At 47.6% G+C, this 27,646-nt stretch overlaps 1 protein-coding gene across 1 annotated transcript in view; it reads left to right on the forward strand.

The window, feature by feature from the left end:
- The window catches only part of KRCC1 (lysine rich coiled-coil 1), a 38,557-nt gene extending 11,605 nt beyond the window's left edge, over positions 1-26,952 (forward strand). Inside the window, exons 2-7 of the mRNA XM_066572966.1 lie at positions 11,287-11,393; positions 12,005-12,106; positions 15,559-15,742; positions 23,603-23,860; positions 24,479-24,572; positions 25,502-26,952. Coding sequence (XP_066429063.1) covers positions 11,287-11,393; positions 12,005-12,106; positions 15,559-15,742; positions 23,603-23,860; positions 24,479-24,572; positions 25,502-26,225 — 1,469 coding nt within the window. The 3' untranslated portion in view covers positions 26,226-26,952. The remainder of the gene's footprint in view (positions 1-11,286; positions 11,394-12,004; positions 12,107-15,558; positions 15,743-23,602; positions 23,861-24,478; positions 24,573-25,501) is intronic.
- The last annotated feature ends 694 nt before the right edge of the window (positions 26,953-27,646 follow it).

Consider the following 27,646-nt stretch of genomic DNA (forward strand, 5'->3'; position numbering starts at 1 on the left):
TTGCCTATGCAAAGCATAGAGGATAACTCTGACTGCTAGGACCTCCACCAATCCAGAAATAGGTAGTGGGTAGGGTAGGACGTAATATTCAACTTCATCAGTTAAAAAGCAGCATAAGATACACGTTTCGGGGTGAACCCCTTCATCAGCCAAGTGGCGAAGGACATCACCCTTGGGACTGAAGAAATATGGATCACAAAAGTACTGGTGGAACCAATGGCCGAGCTGGGGACCCCAGGAGGATTAGAACATCTTCCACTTCTCCTGGGGTCCACAGCTCCACCACTGCTACCACCAATACTTTTGTGATCCATATTCCTTCAGTCCCAAGAGTGATGTCCTACCCAGCTTGACCGATGAAGGGTTTCACCGTGAAACGCGTATCTTATGCTGGTTTTTAATTCATATAATAAAAGAAGTTTGATTTTACGCCCTACCGCCCCACTACCTTTTCCGGTCGTGCCTATTCACCATTTTTTTTTCCCTTTAGGCTGGGTTCACACAGGGCGGACTTGCCGCAGAAATTCCATGGGCTAATCCCAGGTTTAGCCAGCCATGTGGACGAGATTTGTTAAAACTCTCGCCCACACGGGACGGCCAATCTGTCACGGCATGTCTGTTTTTTCTTTTTTCTCTGTTGCGGCCGCGCTCCTCTCTGTGGGAGCGCTGGCCGCAATAGAAAAGCATGCGGCCAAGCCGCTCCAAAACCTGCGGATAAGTGCCGTGGGTTTCGAAGCTGCACTTTCCCGGCGGAAATCTCGCTTTTTTTATTGCGGCCAAGCCGTGAGATTTCGGCTAGGACTACGTCCCATGTGACCCCAGCCTTAGAGTCTCACACATCCCTGTAGTTTTTGGAAAAGAAAGCATTTACCAGCAGCACTCTTGTAAACCCAATCAGGGTAGGTCTAACAGTATGCAAGAGCCACCCAGGGACATGAATCTTGTGTCCCACAAAGCGTCCAAGAAAAAAGATACCGTGGCCGCAAATAAGGGTGCAAAAAACTCAATGCATCAGTTTTATTCTCCTATAACCAAGGACATCACAGCTACGTTTCGGACAGTGTCGCCCTCTATCAAGCTTATAAAGGCCTCACTGGCCGAAATGTAGCTGTGATGTCCTTGGTTATGGGAGAATAAAAGATACATTGAGTTTTTTGCACTCTTATATACTGCCACAGTATCTTTTTTTTCATGGACATCCCTGTGGTTTGACAGCAGTGGCCATCTATTTGTGCCACCGTGCCATTCGCTGGAGCAGGAGGTGCTGGAGATGGTTGAGTTTAACCGCTCGGCAATCTCTGTTTGCTTCAGTAGGATCGCCAGTGATTGCCGAGTGCTTGAACTCCGCTATCCCTAACCGTCCCATTGAAGTGAATGTCATTGTGGCGTGTTTGCATGGTTACTATGGTCAGAATTACAAGACACACCAGGCGCTATTTCTCTGGGTTAGTAGGCTTCCAAGTCCACTGAGCAATACGTTATCCCCTAAACTGTGGGGAGGGATAACTTGCCAAGAAAAGACTACGCCTCTAACTTAATAATGTACTGATCCTAGTACTAAGTTAGTCGTGCCTAAAAGTTCTAGTGCCAACAGCTGACAAGCCACATGTAAAGGGCCCAAAACCCACTTGTGGCTTCCAAGCCATTGGTCAGGGAGCTGTGCTATAGGGCCATCTTGGTCTCGGAGCAGAGCTAGGATTGCTTGAGTGTGACAAAGGATAGGCGCTCTGTTTCGGGCCCCCATGTGGTTCGGGGGTGTCTAGTGGGGCGCATTGTTTTGCAGTGAAAAATATTTAGCATTGTGTAACACAGTTTATAAAACTATACTAGGGATGCATAACCAAGGCCACTTTGTCAGACTGAGCAATGTCAAGGAGCCATACCAAAAAGGGGTTGTCAGTAAACTGTTGGGCATGCGATAAAATAACAACGGAGGTAATACTTCTCTTCTTTTACCAGGAAACAGCGGGGTGCCTCCAGTGATGATCCCGCTGTCAGCACAGACCAGTAGTCAGGTGGTTACTGCAGCCAATCAGAGGATGCAGCATCACGGAGTCAAACTCCTGGCATCATGGTGCCCAGGATGTAAAAGCTGATGCCAGGAGAACGGACGGTGATACTGCGACCTCTGATTGGCTGCAGCGGAATCATCACCGAAGGCGTTCTACTGTACCGGGAGAAAGAGAAATAAGTATTGCCTTTTTTGTAATTTTATCACATGACGAGCCATTTAAAAAACTTTGACGATCCCTTTAAACTGCCCCCATATAAAGTGCCTGCCAGAGATCACTCCTTATCACCTATCTACAGGGCAGGTGTGGGACAACCTCTTTAAACAGTGTATGCCAAGGATGAAAGACTTACATTCATCTTAGCAACAAACCACTGTGTGTCAAATTTATTACAGGGGTTGTCTCGTCAAAGCCAAGTTATTCCCTATCCTGGGGTACGACCACCAGAACCCCGAGCCATCTTGAGAAGGCAGCGCATCCTGAAGTAAGGGCCGCGGTGGTCGCACATTCGTTTCAGCGGGCTCACCAGAGATGGTGATTCCATCGAAATGAGTGAAGGGGCAGTACAGGGGTACAACTGCCACTGCTCTCACATCCTAGCAGACAAACCCCCACTAATTAGCAAGTTACCCCGTATCCAGTGCATAGGGGAGAACTTGCTTTTCAAAGACAACCCCTTTAAGATGCATACACCTTAAAAATTGGGTGGTTTCCATTACCACCCCGGGTGCCAGAAATGCAAATCCATGAGTTGGTACATATTTGTTCTGAGATTTTCACCAACTTCTGGCATGAATTATAGTAAATCTGTTGGGATGTGGTAGACCACGCCCTCCTACTAAACTTTGCCCGCCTTCCCCCAAAGTGATGAATGCAGCATTAAAATGAAAAAAGTCACAAACTTTGCGCAGTTGCAGCATGTGATAAAATCTGCAACTTTCTTCCACTAGGATTCTGGTATAAATCTGTAAATAAATTTCCTATGTTGATCCTGTACCCAGTGCCCCAACGAGAGAGTACCTCCGTACCCAGTACCCAAGCCAGAGTGCTTCCATATGCAGTGCCTCAGTTAGAAAGAACCACAATACCCAGTGACGCAGCAAGAGGGCACTCCCATACCCAGTGCTCCAGTATGTGACTCACTGGAATTTTCTAAAGACCCCATACACATTAGAGTTTAATCGTACGAACCCACTCATAAGGGTGGAATTGAATGGCTCTATAATGTATGTGGTGGGGGGGGGGGGGGGGCTTACCTCTCTCTCAAAAGAGCCTCTTGTGGCGCAGAGTGCTAAGGCAACAGAAAAGCAGTCCTAGGCTTTCGCTCATGACCTGAAGGTTGCGAGTTCAATTCCCTCATGGTTGAGGTAGTTGACTCATCCTCCCGAGGTTGGTAAAATGAGTACCCAGCTTGGTAGGGGGTAATAAATGCCTGAAAGCGCTGCGGAATAAGTTGGTGCTATACAAATAACAAGATTTATTTTTTATGATGTTGGGGAAAAGAAGGATCGTAATATTGAACTTGCCCCCTACAGATGTCCTCATACGTTACTGCCCCTTTCAGTGTCTGATCTGCAGGCTTACTTACCACTAGTGATAGCCGGGACAGGTGCTTCACATAGTCATGAGGTCTGGATTCCCCTATATCCTGATCCAGGGCCTACAACTGTTCCGCCATTCTATTCAACTTGAGCTAGCAAACCCGGGGACGGGTGGCTTGTAGCTACTGCACTGTTTGATTCAAGTCTTTGTGGAAATCGGCAATGGAGGTTCCAAACCGAGTCTCTGATGTGAGCACAGCCTCAGACTAATTGCAGGTTGTGCTGGATGCCTTATGGCAGAAACAGTTTACAACTAATGACGCAACATTGCATGGAACGGATGGCTCGTGCGGTACTGGTGTATCTGGTCTCCACCACAAGTGTGGGTGAAGACCTAGTGATGGGCTGTTACGCCCACAAGCTGCTGATTGGCTGCTGGTGCAAGGTCCTAGAAGCGCGGGGAGTGAGGTTTTGCCTTGGAGGGTTTCTTTCAGTGTTAAGGCTTACTTGATTAATGCTTCCATGAAAATGATGTAAGCCTTAAGAACACTGAAACGGAGCAAAACTAACTTTCCACCCAAGGCAAATCTCTGTCCCCACGGTGGTAGCACCTTGCTCCAGGAGACAGTGACCGGTGGCAGGGAGGTGTGTGTGTGTGAGAGCGCAGCGGCACAGGGGCAGGCACAGACAGCTGCATTGCATGATCGGGCCGACAGGAACGCACATGGCACTCTGCCACAAGGGACGTGTGTGAGCTCAGCAGCGAGCCTACTCCGGCAGACACCTCCGTGAGTCCAGTGGATTGGTGTAAGGGTAGCACTGAAGAGGCTGGACGGAAGTGCACACAGAACGCCGATGACAGAGGGGAACCTAGCAGGGAGGCCACAGGCACGGCACCGGAGGGACATTACATGTCAGAAGTCCCACAGTGCCGGACAAAAACACTCACAGCAGGGACAACAGTGGCAAGGTCCTAGCAGCGTGGAGACTGAGCTTTGCCTTGGATGGCGGGTTAGAGTTTGTTTCAGTTTTAGGCTTACTTATTAGCTGATAATTAGAGATGAGCGAGCATACTCGCTAAGGACAATTACTCGATCGAGCATTGCCCTTAGCGAGTATCTTCCCACTCGGAAGAAAAGGTTCGGCTGCCAGCGTGGGTGACAGGTGAGTTGCGGCAGTGAGCAGGAGAGAGCGAGGGAGAGAGATCTCCCCTCCATCCCTCCCCCGCTGCTCACCGCCGGCAGCTGAATCTTTGCTCCCGAGCGGGCAGGTACTCGCTAAGGGCAATGCTCGATCGAGTAATTGCCCTTAGCGAGTATGCTCGCTCATCTCTACTGATAATGCTTCCATGGAAGCATTTACAGCTAATAATGTAAGCCTAACACTCAAACTAACCCTAACCCGCCATCCATTGCAAAACTCACTCCACGCTGCTAGGACCTTGCTGCAGCCAGCCAATCAGCAGCTTGTTGGCGTAACAACCCATCACTAGGTCTCCACCCACACTTGTGGTGGAGACAAGATACACCAGTACCGGGTTGTACTGCACTATAGATTTCTACTTAATCTGTGATTGATGGCTTGCCACCCTCTGCATTAGGCTGGCATATATTTATGCCCTCTGTCAGCGGGCCTGCTCCATACGTGGTGGCGTCAGCTGTCTTTCACAGTTAACACCCTTCTGCAGTAGTTGTGATCTGGTGTAACTCTGATTGCGGCGTTTAGATGTCACTGTCCATTCTGACAGTGGCATTTAAGTGGTCTGACAGAGGGAGGGAGCTTTCTCTGTCTCCCCAATGGCCCTTTGCATTGAGATTGTGAAGGTTTTCAGAGCTGCCATGTATTTCTGTCTAATAAGCCGTTCCTGTGGCAGGGCTTAATAGAATTCATGCAGAAATACAATATACTGCAATACTGAAGTGTTGCAGTATATTTATTTATTTCACACTTTTGTATATCACATGCGTATTCTGCAGTCCTCATCACAGTCTGAATTAATCTAGTAATATGTTTTTGGAGTGTGGGGGCAAACCCACACAAACATGAAAATAACATATAAATTCCATGCAAATGTTGTCTTTGGTGGGATTTGAACCCAGGACCTCAATACTGCAAGGCAGCAGTACTATCCACCATGCTGGACAGTATATTGTATAAGCGATCAAACGATCGCTAGTTCAAGTCCCTATAAAACAGTACAAATAAGTTAAAAGGACACTAACTAGTCAGACAACTCCTTGTCATCCAGTAGCCTGCGTGTGTCGCATCAATCTTGTAATAAACTTTCATTACAAATTTCTTGTTTGACGCAGTGACTGCCTTTCTGCAATCCACTGCTTGTCATTAAGCATTCAACTTCTGTAGTAACTGGGATGTTAGGACGTCGTCCTTGCCGTGGTGGAGGGGCTGTCTTCACATGCAACCTTTTTTTGTTTGAGTAGTTTTTGGGGACTAAACTGTTGATTACCCATCCTCAGGATAGGTCATCAGTAGTTGACTAGTAAGGTCTATAACTAGGGATCCCTACCGATCAGTTGATTGAAGTGACAGCGGCTCATGTAAGCGTCACTGTCACTTCAGTGCATACCAGGCTGCTCTTAGGCCATGTGACCAATGAACGTGATGTCACATGCCACTTACCCGTGAACCGTGGCCCCTTTAAGTAGCTGGTCAATGGTGATCAGCTGAGGGAAAATAAGTAAGGGCCCCTTCAAACGAGCATAAGCGTACTTGCATACGTTTTTGCGGAATGAAAGTTCCATAATTGCGCGTGACTACGTTTTTTTCTTTACTGTAATTGCTTGTGCAAAAAAATCCGCACCAACACTCCCAGCCTTTTAAATGGCCAAATTCTTTAGTGAGAGCCTGATGTGTTCTTTTTTTGTGCAAATGTGCAGTAAAATGCTGCGTTTTTTTGTTGGGGGTGGGCTTGCACAACGCATTTGCGCATGCCAAATACATGCTTGTGATGAAACCCATTGAATTCTATGGGATCTATTTCTGCATATTGCGCACCCATATATTCCCATGTGAATGGGCCCTAATAGTTCATATGCCAGCAAACCCCTTCAACCTTCTGGGACCCCCCTGTGATAAGCTGATTCAGCAGAAGTGATCAGCAAGTCCCCTGTGCAAAAAGTCTGCAGGGAAAACAAATTGATATACTGAGCTGTAAGCATAGTCTTCACCCCAGGAACCCCTTATTACACACATACCACGTGGCACCGAGGTACAGAGACCCCTCTAACACGGTCGCTTGGGGGCCTTTCATACGGGAGGTTATTCCCCAATAACCCACCAAACGGTGCAGAAAATTCCACACCAAAATCTGCATGTATACACGTAGGTTACGGGGCGGAAATCCGCAACTGCAGATATAGCTGCGTCTTTTGGTGCAATATGTGAAAGGCCCCTCGTGCGTTCCCCCTGTATTACCTAGAGCCATGGCGCTAGAGAAAATAACAGCCACCTGTCTCAACGTAAGCGAGACCCAAGATCAAGGGTTGGCATGTAACTTTGCATGGCTCTGCAGGAGGATGCCGCTGACTTCTGTTGGCACGCCGCCATATCACACAAGCGTCTCAGATGACTTACACTGTTGCATCACCTAGAATCACAGAGACATTGAATCGTAGAGGTTCTGATGCCAATTCTAGCTTTCCGTGCAAGTAACACTGCTGGCATCGATGAGGTGGGCCTGTCTGAGCGCACACTCTTCTCAAATATAATATACCTTTCCACTAGGCACATGGCTTTAAAGACAATCGGTCTATGTAGACTGTCATCCCTGGGGCCATGTGAATCACATAGGAATAGGCTATAATAGATCAGCTGGGTACTGAATGGCTTCTGAGACTGCTAATAACCTCCTACCTACCTGACATGTCTTGGGGGGTGGGGTGGGGGTGTATTTATTTTCTAGGGCCCAGATTGCCTGTACGTCACTGGAGGGGGTATATGCAGAGAACTTCAGTGCTGGCGAAACTTAGGAGAAACAGTAAAAGCTATTGAAAAAAATTAGAAGACATGAGCCCTATAGTTACATTTCCTATGAAATCTATATTTGCACAAACTTAAAGGGGTTGTCTGGTTGTAAACAATTGATCCCTAGAATAGGCCATCGACAGTTGTTTGGCGAGAGTTCGCCACCAGTAACTCCTGTTGATCAGCTGTTTGGCAGGCCAGTATGCTCCTACAGAGAGTTGATTTTTGCAGGAAGCGGACAGCTCCGTTCTTGCTGCAGTGGCCTGGCTTGATATTACAGGCAACGTTCCTGCTCACTTCAATGCCTACAATACCAAATTTGGCCACTGCAGTGAGAACGGGGCTGGCCACTTCCTGTAAAAATCAGCTTGGCACTCTAGTATGCCAGCCAGACGACCAGTTGATTGGCAGAGGTCCCTGTGGCAGACTACTACTGATCTACTATTGATGACCTATATTACAGATAGGCCATCAGTGGCTTACAACCGGATAACTCCTTTGAGGTAGAATAGAGTAAGGAACTGATGGCTTAGTCAAAGGAGTTGCCCCATGTGAACAGGGCAGCACTCGGCTCGTTTGTTAACTGATTGCATGTTTTGTGCAGCCAGAAGTCGTGATTCCCGGCAGCACATCTCATGTGAACGGGGGGTGTGCTGTCCACAGTGAGGGGCGGATGATCAGTCGTTTATCCCCCAATGGTGTCTGATCAGTCCGTGTAAAGGCACTGTAAACAACCACCGATCTTGACGATCATTGTTCGTTGATGCTCATAGACATCACGTGCAAAAGAGCCTTCAGTTTATTTAGGTGGACAAAACAAGCTGCCCGCATTCAGAATGATCATTGGTCCGACAGCCTTATTCATGGATGTTCAGCTGGCTGATCGGCGTCTAGATGCTGTCTGGGTGTCATGGCAGCCAAATGTTTCCCTATTAAGGCTTTTCCCCTCTTTATAATTTAAATAACTAAACATAATTGGTATCGCTGCCTCCGTAAAAGAATACATTATTTATACCACACAGTGACCGCCGTGAAAAAGAATGCGCATTGCCAGAATGAAGAAAGTTATGGCAGTCAGAAGAAGGCGACAGAAAATAACTTTATTTAGATACGGTTAAAAATAACATAGTACACGAAAAAAAGTATATAAATTTGGAATCCTCGCAATCGTACCGACCAATAGAATAACGGGAGCGTCATGTTTGCTGCAGTTTGTACGTTTGTAAGAACAAAAACCCCATTAAAATGGCGCAATCGCATTTTTTTAATTTCACTCCACTGAGACGTTTTTAGTACATTATATGGTGCGGTAAATTCCACAAAAAGCTACGTCTGCAAAAAACGTTCTGATTTGTGATACCGCTGGGGAAAAGCAAGAAGGAGAAAAAGACATTGGACGTCATAGTGGGGTTTACTGCAGGCTGTGCGGTATAACGCGGAGCACAGGGCTCATTTAGGACTCTTGGGCTCGTTGGGTTTCTCTCGTTACTTTTAGAAAGAGGCAATAAAGGTACGGGGGGCGTGGCCTGCGGCGGCGACACGTTTCATGTACTTCACAGCACATTTACTTTAACTTCATTTTAACATTTTTCAGTAAATATTCAATTATAAGCTGACAAAATAGGTCATGGTGTCCGCTCTACTGATGGCCCTCCCAGAAGACATCATCTGTCAGCCCCAAAAACCTCATTAACCCTTCCATGACCAAGGTTATTGAAGCCCCTGTGTCTGCAGTTCTGGTATTCGCACTTTGGGTGACATATCTACACCCGGGCTTGTTAATGTACCATGTAATGTACTGGAAGACTTGCATTTTCTAATCGGAGTGAAGCGGGAAAATAACCACAATCGTATTGCTATCTTCACTCTGTGGGTCGGTACGAGTACAGCGATACCAAATGTATATAGTTGTTGTTATATACTAATACTTAAAGGGATTTTCCAGAAAAGGTCATCAATAGTTTATCGGCCTGTTCCTTTGCTTGGGACCCTGACCGATCAGCTGAGCGGGCGCATGCTGTCAGCGCCACTAATACAGAGGTGTTGGAGCAGATGTCTCTGCACCGACCTTCAAATAGTGGCCGGTGCTTGTAACTGCAGGCACGGCTCTCATTGAAATCAATGCGGGTACATTTATTACTAATCTCTGTCAGATTACTGGCATAGAAAAGTTGCTAATTTTTGGCAAGCCCGGCTTGCACAAAACTTTTGCAACTTTTCTTCCCCCTGTGCCTGCCTGTCCTGCCTCTTCCAAAAAGTGCCCAGGGCTTTTGGGAAAGGGTGTGGCTGCCTTGGACCAACAGATTTATGTAGAAATTTTGCCAGAAATGTATGCCTGGTTGGGACCCAGCGTATATTTCAGTGAAGGCACACCAAGGTGCCAAGGATGCGCTGAATACATGAAGAGGCCTGCGCTGAGGGAATTATACTAAGCCCGGCACAGGAAACACCAGGCTTAGTACATTTCCCCCTATTTATCTTTATTTTGACTTTTTTAAATTGAACTTGTAATCATTTGTTTGCTTATATAATATAATGCAGTAACATAGTATTGCATTATGCTGTATTTTAACAAGCTGCCTGTTAAAGATGTAGCATAGGCACGTCTTTAATAGACAAACGATCATGGCTGCCCTGGAGCGTTCAGAAGGCTGCGGGCTGCCATGACACTAAGGTGGCATCTCCGTGATATCATCGTGGGAGGTGGGCAGTTCTGTACATTTAAATCCTGATCAGGACATTGTAAAGGGTTAATAACCACGACCAGTGTTCTCTCTGATCGCGACTGTTACCGGCGAATGTCAGCTGTCATAGACAGCCGATGCCCACCGTATACGGAGCAGGCCCGCCTCCTTACGCAGCATTCGCTATAGACTGCTTTCAACATCCTAACTACATGGCTATCTTCAGTTAGCACTTCTATAGCCGTATGTGTGTCACTAAGGGGTTAATAAATATCCACAGTGTTCTCTAAAGGCCCAGATACACTAGTGATCAATGTCAGCAAATGAATGGCTATTACAGACGAGCATCTACACAACATGACCTTCTAGTAGTTGGACTAAATTCATCGTTCACTCGACTACTTAAAGGTGCTCCATTGTAGGGCATTCACACATCAGAGGGGCGGCGGACTGCCTGTTCGGGACATCCATGTCCAGTTCTGGTAAACACAATCTGGCTTTGCATTACACGGACGGCCATTGATCTTGAGTGGCTGCCATTTAATACTGGTTCCCTGCAGACCATGTAGACCAGGGTTCCCCAACTGCAGTCCTCAGGGACCGCCAACAGGTCATGTTTTCAGGATTTCCTCAGTGTTGCCCAGGTGATGTAATTATTGTTGGTGGCTCAGACATTGCCACAGGTGTTCTTACCATAGGATATCCTGAAAACATGACCTGCTGGTGGCCCCGAGGACTAGAGTTGGGGACCCCTGATGTAGACGACCTCAATGATCCTCTGGACGAGCCCAAGAATTGTCTACTGGTTGGACCAACAGTTTATAACATCCCGTGGAGCCTTCTTGCTGTTGGCCTCTCCACCCTACCTGTTGGCATGGAGTAGTGCTCTTCAACATAACACATCTGACAACCAGGTGGAAATCAACTGCTGTCTGTTTCCAAGGGCCACCATGGATGATACTTACGTAGATGTAATGGGGGCCGCATACATGACTTGTTACCTAGGACCGTGCTTGCTGCTATACTGGCGTGATTTGCTGAGTGTTTTCCATTTTTATTCCACAGAAATAGTACTGGATGAAAAAACCAAAAAGGAACTTTTTACAGACACCTTCTGTCGGGTGTGTGGGGCCGTCCTACAGTTTGAAGCCCACAGAAATGCACATTATGAGGTACGAGACTCTATTTCCAAATCCAAACTTCACCCTACAATAGAAAATCACTAGTTATTACATAATGATACAACCCAACAGTTACGGGACGTAGGCCTTATACACATGGGGGAGGTCGGTCCAAATCATTTCGCTTTGTGCCACTTTCCCGAAATGGGGGCCTGGCTTGTCAGGAGGGAGCGTGACCGTTCTGGACTGCCACATTTATGTATAATTTATGTATACGCTATGTAGGGAGTGGGGTGTAACTGTACCTTCAGCCAATATTCTCCATTCATGCGGGGATCTTCAAGACCTCCGTTCTTGTGATCCGAGAGGGTCCAAACAGTCAGAGCCTCGCGATCAGGTACTCACCTCCTATCCTGTCCTCACGAACCCCAACAGCTCATGGCCTGAGGATATTCCTTAGAGAGAACACCTATCTGAGGCACTAATTACATCACCTCTGCAATACTAAGCAAATCCTGAAAACCTGCCCTGTTGAGGGGTGGCGAGGATTGATGATTGGGAAACACTGATATAGGGGATAAGTTAATTTCCTTTTTAAGCCTTATTGCTTTAAGACAGAAAACCTTATGAATTCTGATATGATATTTGCCCAATTTCCGCAGGGTAAAAGGCACGCTCAAAAAGTCCGGCTGTATTTCCTGAAACAAGAGCTAGAAGAATTAACTTATAAGAAGAAGCAGAAAGTGGATCATGTTGAGTTTCATGTAAGTTTTCTTCTAGGCTTTTACACTTCAGTGAAACCTCTTAATCATTTACATTATCTTCGAACCCAAAGGTCAATACTCTGGCAAGAACGGCACTTTACAGAGGGTATACGAACCATTTACCATGGTGCGCTCAACCTAATACATAAGCCGCTGCTCGTGAAATCATCTATACATTCACCGCGCCTCATGCATATAAGACATGAGTGTTTAGCAGATTAAGGGGTCTTCAACTTTTAGCACCTATCCATAGGATTGGTGACAAGTCTGGTCAGTGGGGGTCTTACCGCTGAGAGCCCCATCAACCCAAAAACAAGGGTCTTCTGTCCTGCTCTCCTCACTGCACTCCCAACCGTGAGAAGGGCATTGAATGGAGCAGTAGTCGAGCATGTGCAGCGTTGCTCTATTCACCATCAGTGGTGCTGCTGGAGATAGCAGAGCGCTTCTACTTGGCTATTTCCGCCGGCCCCATTGAAATGAATGGAGGGATGTTGCGCATGTGTGACCACTGCTCTACTCAATCTGCTCCTCACTGCAGAGACTGCAGTGTTTCCTCAGTGAAGAGGAGAGGGGCACAGGACCCTCATTTTCAGGAATAGTGGAGATAGCAGTGAGCCCATACCAATTAGACTTTTCACCAATCCTATGGATCAATATTCTATCAATCAAAAATAAACTTGACCCAACCATCGCTAGATTTCTAGCCACATCCTTTTTGTTGCATTTTCTTTCAAGCCCTACCCGCCCCTTCCTCCGTACAGTTTACCATGAACGGAGCTCGTTCTACAGGTAAAGGACATTATAGTTCTGGATGAACTGAACTTGTTCTACTTCAAATGGTTGTAGCTCCAGTTATATCAGTGCATACCAACATGCTTTTGGTGTCATTTTAACACCAAGCATGTCGGTAGCAGTGATAGAATCGGAACCACAGCCGTTTGAAGTGGGTCTGGGAGAACTGAATTTACATCTATGACTTCAATCTGTGTGCAGAGTAGAGGCGGAAGGACAAGGGACACGAGCAGGCAGCGTCGAATGATCTGTCATTCTCATGTCTGTCCCAGGGAAGGGGTGACATGGACCTTTTGTTCCGTTATCACCTCCCTCAATCAATCAGGGAACATATTTGCTCTTTGTCACATATAAAGGTCTTTCTTTCCCCAGAAAAGATGGACATTTGATCATCTGATCATTTATCTATGCTGTTTAGCCCGTACATGCTGCAATCATTGCTGATCGTGACATCTAAACTTTTTTCAGTAAAAAAAATATTTATTTGTCCTTTACACAACGCTGTATATATTAAAAAAAAAGAAACGGCTACCAAAAAGCTACACGGAATTGGTATCACCACATCCATAACACCCCGTACCATAAAATATTACATCATCCATTACTGTAAACTCAATGTAACAAAAAACTAAAAAAGAAAATGGCAAAATAACTCTCTTCTGTACACCTCAGAACAGGAATAAAAAGTAATCAAAAAGATACAAATACTGAAAAATGGTACCAATAAAACTACAAGTCATCCTGCAAAAAACAAGCCTTCACATAGTTTTGTCAGTGGATAAATAAAAATGCTCCAGTACTGAAATGTGGCGCCACACAAAAAGGTTTATTTTTTTTTTATTTTTTTTACAAAAAGAAAGTTTTTATGTGCAAAAGTAGTGAAAAATAATCAAACCTCTATAAATGTGGTGTTATAATCACAATGACGTGTAGAATAAAAGTAACCTAATATTTACACCACGTGGGGAATGTGGACTGGACTGGGAGCAGAAATCAGCTCAGTGCATGAGCAGAAAGGCTCGGCTTACAGCTGAATGGTGGGGGGTCCCAGGTGGCAAACCCTCGCCAATGTACAAAAAAAGGTGTTTCATTTTTAGGAGGATTTTTCCAAATTTAACCACTTAAAGGGGTTGTCTCGCGCCAAAACGTTTTTTTGTTGTTTTTTTTTGTGCATAGGCCCCCCGTTCGGCGCAGGACAAACCCAAGGGATGTGTTCAAATAAAAAAAATATATATTACTTACCCGAATCCCCGCTCTGCGACTTCTTCCTTCTTCCTACTTCTTCCTTAACCAAGATGGCCGCCGGGATCTTCACCCACGATGCACCGCGGGTCTTTTCCCATGGTGCACCGTGGGCTCTGTGCGGTCCATTGCCGATTCCAGGCTCCTGATTGGCTGGAATCGGCACACGTGACGGGGCGGAGCTACGATGACAACGCGGTGACCTGCTCTCCGGCATGAGCGGCCCCATTCACCAGGCAGAAGCACGGACTGCGCAAGCGCGTCTAAAAACGCCAGAAGACAGCGAAATTAGACGGAGCCATGGAGACGGGGACGCCAGCAACGGAGCAGGTAAGTGAATAACTTCTGTGTGGCTCATATTTAATGCACAATGTACATTACAAAGTGCATTAATATGGCCATACAGAAGTGTATAGACCCACTTGCTGCCGCGGGACAACCCCTTTAAGGACACAACCTATTTTGGTCATGAGGACACAACGATTTTTGGGGGATTTGTATCTTCACTTTTCAAAAGCCATAACTTTTTTTATTTGTCCATCCACTTGGCCGTATGAGAGCTACGATTATAACCAAAGTTACTATTTTTTTTAGGTTTTCCACTTTTGCACAGTAAAAAAAATTTTTTTTTAGAATGTTTCATTCAAAGTGCTATAACTTTTTTTTTTTTTCCCATGGTCGCAGCTCTGTGAGGGCTTGTCTGTTGTGGGACGAGCTGTTGTTCTTATTGGTGCCATTTTGGGGTACAATGGGCTTTCTTGATCACTTTTATTGCGTTTTTTGGGAGGCAAAACAAACAAAATTAAGCATTTTCCTCTGCTTTTTAAAAACATTTTTTTTTTTACAATTTTTGTCGTGCATGATAAATAGTCTGTTCACTTTATTGTACAGGTCCTTATGGGTACAATGATACAAAATATGTTGGATTTTTACATTCTTCTTTTATACAAATAGGGGAAAGTGCACAAAAGTTATTTTTCTGATTACTTTTAATACTGTTGTTTTTTTTTTACACTAATATACATATATATATTACACCCTTTTATGTCCCTGTAGGGGACTTGAACCATAACAGCTATGATAGCGGCATCTAGGGCCTTACCAGCAGAGCTTGCTTATTCATCCCCACAGCCATCAGTCACAGCCAGCTCCCTCTCTGGGATGGCACCATCCACAGGACATTATTTTACGTCTACTTGCGTTAAGTACCCCACAGGCAGGACATAAATTTCCATTTTGGCAGGTTAAGAGGTTAATGGGACTGTTAGGGGGTTAATCTATCTTATGTGTCACAAAGCAAGATTAAAAATGGCGCAGCTGACCCCTCTATGTATGTTGGCATTGTACAACAGCCCCAGTGCCATGATAACAACACCCCTCTTGTACTTGTAATAAATCGTCCTGTTGTGTCGTGTTAGGTGGAGAAAAGCTTCTCTCTGGACAAGAACAAGTTCTGCAGCCTCTGCAATATGGTGTTCAGCTCTCCAGTTGTTGCCCAGTCCCATTACATCGGGAAGATCCATGCCAAGAAGCTGAGGCAGATGAGTGGAGAACAGAGCGAGCCGTCAGCCGACCCCGAGGAGAACGCCCAAGTAGAAGCAGGTGAGGACGGCCGCCCCGTAGACCTCTGCCAAGGAAATTGGCTCCTAGACAGTCGGACATTATGATGTGTAGCTCCTTGTTCATTCAATTGCTTGAACAGCAGTTACCCTCTAACGACCAAAACGGTCCATTTAGGAAGCAGAGTGGTGCGATCAGTCCGTCCGCCACCTCTCTGACAGTAACAAACACAACCCACGGACGGATACGGCTCTGCTTCATCGCCGTTGGCCAGAACGTTTCTTGCTGACGGTGGAGGGGAGCATTCTTGTTTATGCCTATAGGCTTAACATTTGTACCAGCCCCACACTTGACAATCCTCTGTAAACTAAGCAGCCTGGACTTAATGTTACCTGCACTGATGCATAATAATTAGAGATGAGCGAACGTACTCGTCCGAGCTTGATACTCGTTCGAGTATTAGCGTGTTCGAGATGCTCGTTACTCGTAACGAGTACCACGCGATGTTCGGGTTACTTTCACTTTCATCTCTGAGACGTTAGTGCGCTTTTCTGGCCAATAGAAAGACAGGGAAGGCATTACAACTTCCCCCTGCGACGTTCAAGCCCTATACCACCCCCCTGCAGTGAGTGGCTGGCGAGATCAGGTGTCACCCGAGTATAGAAATCGGCCCCTCCCGCGGCTCGCCACAGATGCATTCTGACATAGTTCAGGGACAGTGCTGCTGATGCCGGAGCTGCTATAGGGAGAGCGTTAGGAGTTATTTTAGTATTCAAGAACCCCAACGGTCATTCTTAGGGCCACATCTAACCGTGTGCAGTACTGTTGAGGCTGCTTTTTGCAGTGTTGCACATTTTTTTTTTTTTTTTTTGTATATCGGCCATGCAGAGCATTGCGTCCTCAGTCTGCAGTAATTTTACATAGTCCAGGGCCAGTAGTGGTGAGGCAGGGACAGTGAAAGAGATATACTGTGTATATAGGCAGTGGGCTTTTCCAAAAAAATTTGGGAAAAAACATTCTATTTGGGCTGCCTGTGACCGTCCTGAGTGTACTGTGTCTCTGCTGGGGGTAGTAGTCCTAATTCATACGCAGCCAGCTAAGTGTTACAGCAGGCTTGCGCAAAATTCTTTCCTGGCTCTGCGTTGCCCGTCACATCACCGCTGTCATCCTGTCCAGAGGGAAACAGTCTGCAGTAATTTTACATAGTCCAGGGCCAGTAGTGGTGAGCCAGGGACAGTGAAAGAGATATACTGTGTATATAGGCAGTGGGCTTTTCCAAAAAAATTTGGGAAAAAACATTCTATTTGGGCTGCCTGTGACCGTCCTGAGTGTACTGCGGCCCTGCTGGGGGTAGTAGTCCTAATTCATACGCAGCCAGCTAAGTGTTACAGCAGGCTTGCGCAAAATTCTGTCCTGGCTCTGCGTTGCCCGTCACATCACCGCTGTCATCGTGTCCAGAGGGAAACAGTCTGCAGTAATTTTACATAGTCCAGGGCCAGTAGTGGTGAGCCAGGGACAGTGAAAGAGATATACTGTGTATATAGGCAGTGGGCTTTTCCAAAAAAATTTGGGAAAAAGCATTCTATTTGGGCTGCCTGTGACCGTCCTGAGTGTACTGTGGCTCTGCTGGGGGTAGTAGTCCTAATTAGTACACAGCCAGCTAAGTGTTACAGCAGGCTTGCGCAAAATTCTTTCCTGGCTCTGCTGTGCGTTCCGTAAGCGAAGTCAGCCTCCAACCACAGGCCAATAAGCGGCACATTTAATTACAGCGTTCTGTTTCTGCACTACTGGTAATACACCATGCTGAGGTGTAGGGGTAGGCCTAGAGAACGTGGACGCGGGCGAGGACGCGGAGGCCCAAGTCAGGGTGTGGGCACAGGCCGAGCTCCTGATCCAGGTGTATCGCAGCCGACTGCTGCGGGATTAGGAGAGAGGCACATTTCTGGCGTCCCCACATTCATCTCACAATTAATGGGTCCACGCGGTAGACCTTTATTAGAAAATGAGCAGTGTGAGCAGGTCCTGTCGTGTTCTGCGCCGTCTGTTCTGCGCCGTCCACTGCTGCAACTCTGAATCCTCTGGCTGCTGCTCCTCCTTCCTCCCAGCCTCCTCACTCCATTACAATGACACATTCTGAGGAGCAGGCAGACTCCCAGGAACTGTTCCCGGGCCCCTGCCCAGAATGGGCAGCAATGGTTCCGAATCCTCTCCCACTGGAGGAGTTTGTCGTGACCGATGCCCAACCTTTGGAAAGTTCCCGGGGTCCGGGGGATGAGGCTGGGGACTTCCGGCAACTGTCTCAAGAGCTTTCAGTGGGTGAGGAGGACGATGACGATGAGACACAGTTGTCTATCACTCAGGTAGTAGTAATTGGAGTAAGTCCAAGGGAGGAGCGCACAAAGGATTCGGAGGAAGAGCAGCAGGACGATGAGGTGACTGACCCCACCAGGTTTGCTACGCCTACTGAGGACAGGTCTTCAGAGGGGGAGGCAAGGGCAGCAGCAGGGCAGGTTGGAAGAGGCAGTGCGGTGGCCAGGGGTAGAGGCAGGGCCAGACCGAATAATCCACCAACTGTTTCCCAAAGCGCCCCCTCGCGCCATGCCACCCTGCAGAGGCCGAGGTGCTCTAAGGTCTGGCAGTTTTTCACTGAGAGTGCAGACGACCGACGAACAGTGGTGTGCAACCTTTGTCGCGCCAAGATCAGCCGGGGAGCCACCACCACCAGCATGCGCAGACATATGATGGCCAAGCACCCCACAAGGTGGGACGAAGGCCGTTCACCGCCTCCGGTTTGCACCGCTGCCTCTCCCCCTGTGCCCCAACCTGCCACTGAGATCCAACCCCCCTCTCAGGACACAGGCACTGCCGTCTCCCGGCCTGCACTAACACCCTCACCTCCGCTGTCCTCGGCCCCATCCACCAATGTCTCTCAGCGCACCGTCCAGCCGTCGCTAGCGCAAGTGTTGGAGCGCAAGCGCAAGTACGCCGCCACGCACCCGCACGCTCAAGCGTTAAACGTGCACATAGCCAAATTTATCAGCCTGGAGATGCTGCTGTATAGGGTTGTGGAAACGGAGGCTTTCAAAGGTATGATGGCGGCGGCCCCGCGCTACCCAGTTCCCAGTCACCACTACTTTTCCCGATGTGCCGTCCCAGCCCTGCACGACCACGTCTCCCGCAACATTGTACGCGCCCTCACCAACGCGGTTACTGGCAAGGTCCACTTAACTACGGACACGTGGACAAGCACAGGCGGGCAGGGCCACTATATCTCCCTGACGGCACATTGGGTGAATTTAGTGGAGGCTGGGACAGAGTCAGAGCCTGGGACCGCTCACGTCCTACCCACCCCCAGAATTGCGGGCCCCAGCTCGGTGGTGGTATCTGCAGCGGTGTATGCTTCCTCCACTAAACCACCCTCCTCCTCCTCCTCCAACGCAACCTCTGTCCCGCAATCAAGATGTGTCAGCAGCAGCACGTCGCCAGCAGTCGGTGTCGCGCGGCACAGCAGCACAGCGGTGGGCAAGCGTCAGCAGGCCGTGCTGAAACTACTCAGCTTAGGAGAGAAGAGGCACACGGCCCACGAACTGCTGCAGGGTCTGACAGAGCAGACCGACCTCTGGCTTGCGCTGCTGAGCCTCCAACCAGGCATGGTCGTGTGTGACAACAGCCGTAACCTGGTGGCGGCTCTGCAGCTCGGCAGCCTCACGCACGTGCCATGCCTGGCCCACGTCTTTAATTTGGTGGTTGAGCGCTTTCTGAAAAGCTACCCACGCTTGTCAGACCTGCTCGGAAAGGTGCGTCGGCTCTGCGCACATTTCCGCAAGTCCCACACGGACGCTGCCACCCTGCGCACCCTGCAACATCGGTTTAATCTGCCAGTGCACTGACTGCTGTGCGACGTGCCCACACGGTGGAACTCTACGCTCCACATGTTGGCCAGCCTCTTTGAGCAGCGTAGAGCTATAGTGGAATACCAACTCCAACATGCGCGACGCAGTGGGAGTCAGCCTCCTCAATTCTTTACAGAAAAGTGGGTCTGGTTGGCAGACATCTGCCAGGTACTTGGAAACTTTGAGGAGTCTACCCAGATGGTGAGCGGGGATGCTGCAATCATTAGCGTCACCATTCCTCTGCTATGCCTCTTGAGAAGTTCCCTGCAAAGCATAAAGGCAGATGCTTTGCGCTCGGAGGCGGTTGAAGACAGTATGTCGCTGGATAGTCAGAGCACCCTTATGTCTATATCTCAGCGCGTTGTGGAGGAGCATGAGGAGGAGGTGGAAGAGACAGCTTGGCCCACTGCTGAGGGTACCCATGCTGCTTGCCTGTCATCATTTCAGCGTGTATGGCCTGAGGAGGAGGATCCTGAAAATGATCTTCCTAGTGAGGACAGCCATGTGTTGCGTATAGGTACCCTGGCACACATGGCTGACTTCATGTTAGGATGCCTTTCTCGTGACCCTCGCGTTACACGCATTCTGGCCACTACGGATTACTGGGTGTACTGACTGCTCGACCCACGGTATAAGGAGAACCTTTGCACTCTCATACCGAAGAGGAAAGGGGTTCGAGAGTGATGCTATACCACAGGACCCTGGCGGACAAGCTGATGGTAAAATTCCCATCCGACAGCGCTAGTGGCAGAAGGCGCAGTTCCGAGGGCCAGGTAGCAGGGGAGGCGCAGAGATCAGGCAGCATGTACAGCACAGGCAGGGGAACACTCTCTAAGGCCTTTGACAGCTTTCTGGCTCCCCAGCAAGACTGTGTCACCGGTCCCCAGTCAAGGCTGAGTCGGCGGGAGCACTGTAAAAGGATGGTGAGGGAGTACGTAGCCGATCGCACGACCGTCCTCCGTGACGCCTCTGCCCCCTACAACTACTGGGTGTCGAAGCTGGACACGTGGCCTGAACTCGCGCTGTATGCCCTGGAGGTGCTTGCTTGTCCTGCGGCTAGCGTCTTGTCAGAGAGGGTGTTTAGTGCGGCTGGGGGGATCATCACGGATAAGCGTACCCGCCTGTCAACCGACAGTGCCGACAGGCTTACACTCATCAAGATGAACAAAGCCTGGATTTCCCCAGACTTCTGTTCTCCACCAGCGGACAGCAGCAATACCTAAGCAATACGTAGGCTGCACCCGCGGATGGAAGCATCGTTCTCTATCACCATCAAAAACGGGGACCTTTTAGCTTCATCAATCTGTGTATTCTGTTCATCCTCCTCCTCCTGCTCCTCCTCCTGAAACCTCACATAATCACGCCAAACGGGCAATTTTTCTTAGGCCCACAAGGCTCACTCAAATAATTTTTGTAAACAATTTTTATACATTTCAATGCTCATTAAAGCGTTGAAACTTTCACCTCAACCAATTTTTATTTTAACTGGGCTGCCTCCAGGCCTAGTTACAAATTAAGCCACATTAACCAAAGCGATTAATGGGTTTCACCAGCCCTCTTGGTTGGGCATGGGCAATTTTTCTGACGTACATTAGTACTGTTGGTACACCAATTTTTTGGGGCCCTTGTCTACAGTGTAATCCAATAAATTTTTTGCCCACCTGCATTAAAGCTGACGTTACATCAGCTGTGCTGGGCACTGCAATGGGATATATTTATGTACCGCCGGTGGCTTCCTGGCACCCACCTATGCTGTCGGTCCACACGGAGTTGTAACTGCATGTGTCCACTTCTAAAGAACCCCAGTCTGACTGGGGAATGCAGTGTGGGCCGAAGCCCACCTGCATTTAACATGACATTACCTCAGCTGTCCAGGGCACTGCAATGGGATACATTTATGTACAGCCGGTGGGTTCCAGGGAGCCACCCATGCTGTGGGTGCACACGGAATTCCCATTGCGGAGTTGTACCTGCCTGTGACTATTTATAAAAAACCGCGGTCTGACTGGGGCATGCAGACACCTTGACAGAATAAATACTGTGTGGCACATAGGTTCCCCATTGCTATGCCCACGTGTGCAGCTCCTGATGGTGGCACAGGATTATATTTCTCATTGCTTCTGTACAGCATTGTGGGCTATCGTCCTGCCCCTTTTAAAGAGGGTCGCTGCCTGGCCGTGCCAACCCTCTGCAGTGTGTGCCTGCGGTTCCTCCTCATGGCAGACGCACTTATAAATAGACATGAGGGTGGCGTGGCATGATGGCAGCTGAAGGCTGCGCAGGGACACTTTGGTGTGTGCTGTGGACACTGGGTCGTGCGGGGGGGGGTTGGGCAGCATGTAACCCAGGAGAAGTGGCAGCGGAGTGTCATCCAGGCAGTGATTGTGCTTTGTTGGAGGTAGTGTGGTGCTTAGCTAAGGTATGCATTGCTAATGAGGGCTTTTCAGAAGTAAAAGTTGTTGGGAGGGGGGGGGGCCCACTCTTGCCGGTATTGTGGCTTAATAGTGGGACCTGTGAACTTGAGATGCAGCCCAACATGTAGCCCCTCGCCTGCCCTATCCGTTGCTGTGTCGTTCCCATCACTTTCTTGAATTGCCCAGATTTTCACACAAGGAAACCTTAGCGAGCATCGGCGAAATACAAAAATGCTCGGGTCGCCCATTGACTTCAATGGGGTTCGTTACTCGAAACGAACCCTCGAGCATCGCGAAAAATTCGTCTCGAGTAACGAGCACCCGAGCATTTTGGTGCTCGCTCATCTCTAATAATAATCTTTATATTAAATGATCAGGACAGGAGAGGCTTGTACTACTGATGTGTTTACCTTCCACAGGATATAATTGCAGCAAACCTTCCACTTCGAAATATTGGATCTGTCCAAGCTTTTAGCCTCTAAGGCCTCATGTCCACGGGCAGATCTGATTTGTGGGTCACCCGCGCGAATGATCCGCAAATCAAGCTGCCTATAGGCAAGCATGGGCCGTTTGCAGCTTAATTAAAGCACACAGATTTGTTTTGTAGACCTTTTGGTCCAGAAAACAAATTGCAGCATGTTCAGTTTTGCTGTGGTTGCCGCACAGACGGCTTCCATTAAAGTCAATGGAAGCCGTCTGATATGCGGCCTGCCCACAGCTGACACTGCGGAGAGGCCACGGATTTTACAGGAAAACGGGAAATTTTAAAAAATCTCTACTGCGCATATCCGATGGCGAGCCGTGAGGACCATGCACAGTACAGCGGACCCGGAAGTAGCGAGGAATCCGACCCGCCCGTGGACATGAGGCCTAAATGTAAACAAGAATGTTGTTCAACTAACAGCAAGCAGACATATTGCAAAAGATTAGGAATTCGTGGCAAAGTGTAATGGAGAGTTGCAAAAATTCTTCTATACAATGATGAAAGTGGAACCTGCGGTCTTTAAAAGGGTTTTCTGATAGTAAACTTTATAAAAAAAAAAAAAAGTAGAATAAGCAGTTTGCATTATTTTTTACTAGATGCCCTTTATGGATCAGCGCAGAAAACAGGTATACTGCCGTAGGCTAGTACAACAGATGCCTCAGTTTGGGCAAATGAAGTCTCATGCAAATAAACAGTGTGAATCCATAAGCTTAACTCACAGAGTGGTCACATGACCCTGATATGCAGATATAATAATGGCATTGTACAGGATTAGACAAAAGGAATGATCTACCTTTTATCCAGAAGCTGCGCCACCTCTGCCCATTGGCTGTATGCGGTATTGCAGTCCAGTCCTGAGCATCTAAGGATCAGCTGCAATACCAGATGCAGCTCATGGACAAAAGCGGCGCTGTTGTTCAAAAATAAGCAGTAAGTAAGTCTGATAGTATTTGTGACGTGAATGCATTTACGTGAAAGAGGATGTAGTCTGGGACATCCCCTTGTAGGTCATACTGGGAGTATGCACAGCGTATAATGCCAGTGCTGTCCAGGGTCTGCATTACAACCTGGCATGTGTCGTCTCAGCTGTCACTCTTCTTTCCCTTCGCAGCTGTCACCGAGTCAGATCCCACATTGTTTCCTCTGACAGAGAAGTCCAACCAGCTGGACGGTGGCGCGAATGCTTCCTGCGGTGATAATGCAATTGACCTGAGTGACCCGAACAAGTACTGCAAGCTGTGCTGCGCCACGTTCAACAAGCCCCTGGTGGCCCAGCAGCACTACAGTGGGAAGAAGCATGCCCGCAACGAGGCACGCCGAAAAATGATGGAAGAGATGGGAGATACTGGGGTCCCCATGGACTCTGGGGGTAAGGAGGAACTCTGTGCGGATGCTTAAAATCATAAACACACTTGTCCATACAACATACAGAGAACTGCTTAAACAGCAATTACAGAATCTAGTGTCACTACCGTGAACGACTCTTCAGTTTCAGTGCTCTTCCATTAATAACACGCAGGACTGACTTGCTGTTTTTGTGCGTGCCAATGGGTAAAGATACCAGCGGGGATTGCTGGTGGTTTTAGTTTATTGGTAGGCAATGCGGCCAATCAGTCCTGCAGAGGAAATAAACTTCACGACGTGCATTGAAATCAATAGGCTGTAAGAACAAACATGCCAAGTCCTCCAAAAGAGATCCTATAGCTATAAAAGGAGCAGTCCTAGTAAAACTGCTCCAGTGTGTTATACCTAATGCAGGCCCTGAGAGGCGGAGCATGACACAGATGCTCCGCCCCCTCATGCACTGCGCTCAGCATAACAGTGGATCAGTATTGCTTGGTGTGTTCCTTTTAAATTAGCAGTTTGACTCCAACTTTAGTGCGTTTGGTAACTGATAGTTGTAGAAAACTCCCTGGAAGTCTAAACCCGCGTGGTTTAAGGGTACCAATACATTCTGTAAGAGTTGCATGCTCTTTCTCATTGACAGGTGAAGGGATTTTCGTGTGTCCAATCTGCAGCATTACCCTGACCTCTATAGAGATGTACCAGTCCCACATGCAGGGGAACAAGCACCAAATCAAGTAAGTAATAGTCCTGGAGATCCACCTACAGATGATGGACTATTCAGTTATGATGTCAGAATTTATTTTAGCCTTAAAGGGCTTTTCCAAGTGGCTGTGACATTGGGGGGGGGGGGGGGGTGCGTTTTATAAAAAAGAATAAAACAAGTACTCTCCTCCCCACCGCCGCGCACTCCGGTCCTCGGGTCTTCTATTTAGTTCAGCTGCACCTGAGCCCATCTACCCATGTCACACCGATCTACCCATCCTATATCTATCTTGTATCTATCTGTCTTTTAGTTTACTTTGTGTATGCTATAACAAACCACTAGGTGGAGTAATATACCCGAATCTTGCTACTTACTGTATATAGGTAAGCAGGTACATACTGAGTTACTACATTGCCTGCACAAATGCAAATAGAAGTGATTGTTGGCACTCTGTAAAGATATATCTGTAGTTAGGCCAATAGCTTCACACCCCCAAATCTGAACTTTAGCATCAGTCACGTGTACAATTACTATTAGGTAATATGGGATTGTAAAGGGGATTGGGATGCTCATCTCTTGTGCAGAATGGAGGCCGGTTATATAGAACGTCTCAATGCTGCAGCCCATTTACAGCTCTTCCTGCGCTGTTGCGCTCCAGCCACCAGCTTTACAGGGAACTGCAGCACAGCTGTATTTAAGTTAATAGGGGTCCGGCTTACAGTTCTCTGTGCGGCGAAAACATGAAAGTGGACTCCGCGCTAATTTAGTGATATGGCCACTTCATTGGTATGTGGGCATGTGACCCCTGGGATCCTATTGACATGCTATCACTTTGCTAGATGGGAATATCCCTTTAATTACAGCAGCAAACCATTGATGCACAGTTCTGTTCCTTAATAGAGATGACATATCATACTAATATATACCTTTATATACTCCTGTATCATTTTATATCCTCAGAGAGACTATGGTGGCTAATTTAATGAAGACAACAAAGAAGTCATACGACTCTTTTCAAGATGAATTAGCAGACTATATAAAAGTACAGAAAGCAAGAGGGCTGGAGCCCAAAACTCAGTTCAGGCAAGACAATGAGAGCGGCGAGGAAGAAGAACCTGTTCCTGCACCCCCTCTTCCAAAAACTAGTCCTGGAACCACTTACAATTATCCCCCACCTCCCCCCCCTAGGCCATACCCCGCATATAACCCACATCATCCTCCTAGATTGGCCGGCTGGGAGAAGCCTTACTGGCCTCAAAAGCCAACGCACAAATTACCCAATAAAACCATCCCGCACAAAAAGCACCCTCGATCCAGCCCAGACTCCAGTGACGATTACTCCTCAGACGAAAGCAATGGCTCCTACAAGAAGGAGAGAAGACATAAAAAAGAGCACAGAAACAAAGACCGAAAACCCCACCACAGCAAATCCAAACGGGAAAACGAGAGCAACGAGAGGAAAAAGCAGAAAACGGAAGATTCCGACTCAGGGAAAGAGGACAGCGAGCGAGAAAAGAAAGCAGAAGAGTTGTCCGCGGACAAGTCCAAACTCCGGAAAGAGAAGAAAAGGAAGCTGGAGCCGCCTGCCGACAAAGAGGGCAAGAAACACAAAAAGACTAAAAAGATTGAGGACCAAAGGACGGAAGAGGAGATGCTGTGGGACGAGTCCATTCTGGGGTTCTGAAAACGCATAGAATAATACATAAATGTTATGAAAATAAGATTGTATGATAATCGTTCTTCACCGAATCATGGGTCCAGGAAGATGGGGCGAGATCAGGGCCTTGTGCCTCTTGAACTGTGGAGGAGCCAGAGGCCTGGCGTCTAGAGAGTATTTTGCCTAATTGTGTCTCACATAGAGTTACTCTTCTAATTTATTTTTAAATTTTTGGGTTTTCTTTATCAAGCGTGGTCCGACTTTAAGGGCTCGATTCTTTTCCAAGAAATTCTATTTCCAATATACTTTGTTTATGCTCAAACCTATCTTCTGCTGCTGCTATGACAAAGGGGATTTATACATTTGTGATTACGTGAGCAACTTTTTCTATGAGTAAACCCAGAGCCGTCTACAGTTTTGTACTTGTCACTTTATAGCGTTGGATTTTACTTTTGTTTTGCACATGAATTGAGTTATACAGATTGGTTTAAATGGCTTTTAATACAGGTAGATTATGGATTTTTGACCCCCGTGAAATGACTGGAGAAAGAAATATCCTAAATGGGGAGTTTTCTGAAGTTATTTTCTTTTATTTCTTTCTAATTGACATATTTTTTTAGGATGATCCCTACTCTTTCATTTGTTGCATTCTCTTTGTGTGGGCTTACACTTTATGGATTACAAACAGTTTTTTTTGACATTTACTGAGCCTCAATAAAATCTCAGCCGAGCTGTTTCATTTTTTCACCAGTGACACTATGAAGGGATTGCCTTTTTTTGTATTTAAAGGGGTTTTCCAGGCATAAATACTGTTGTTGACTCATCATCAGTATAGGTCATCAATAGTTGATTGGCCAGGGCTCATTGCTCAGGACTCCGAGCAATCAGCTGTGAGCCCCAATAACAGGACGGAGCAGAAACCTCTGTGCCGACCTCTGTATACTGGCCGGCCTTTGTAAGTGCCATGCGTGCAGGGACAAGCTCCAGCCACTACATGGGAGGTCGGCACGGAGCTTTCCTTTCTGACCTTTGTGTATTTGGAGAAGACGTATCTGCACCGACCTCCCATGTAGTGGCTGGCGCTTAACACTGCAGGCACGACTCCCATTTTTTTCAATGAGAGCCGTGCCTGCACCTACAACCGCTGCCCACTGCACAGAGGTCGGCGCAAAACCTTCTGCTCCTACCTCTGTTATTGCGGCACTGACAGCATGGGCCCTCTCAGCTGATCGGTCTGAGTCCTGAGCGGCGGACCCCGGCCAATCAACTATTGATGTCCTATCCTGATGATAGGTCATCAATAGTATTTATGGCTGGGAGACCCCTTTAAGGGTGTATTTACACAGGCGAGTTTCCCATGTGAGTTTTGTGCGTTGTGAGATGCACAAAAGTCACACGGAAATAGACCCCATTGTTTTAACTGGATCTAATCATGTGCAATTTTTTTT

Source organism: Eleutherodactylus coqui, chromosome 7 (genome assembly GCF_035609145.1).
Source record: "Eleutherodactylus coqui strain aEleCoq1 chromosome 7, aEleCoq1.hap1, whole genome shotgun sequence".
Lineage (NCBI taxonomy): Eukaryota > Metazoa > Chordata > Amphibia > Anura > Eleutherodactylidae > Eleutherodactylus > Eleutherodactylus coqui.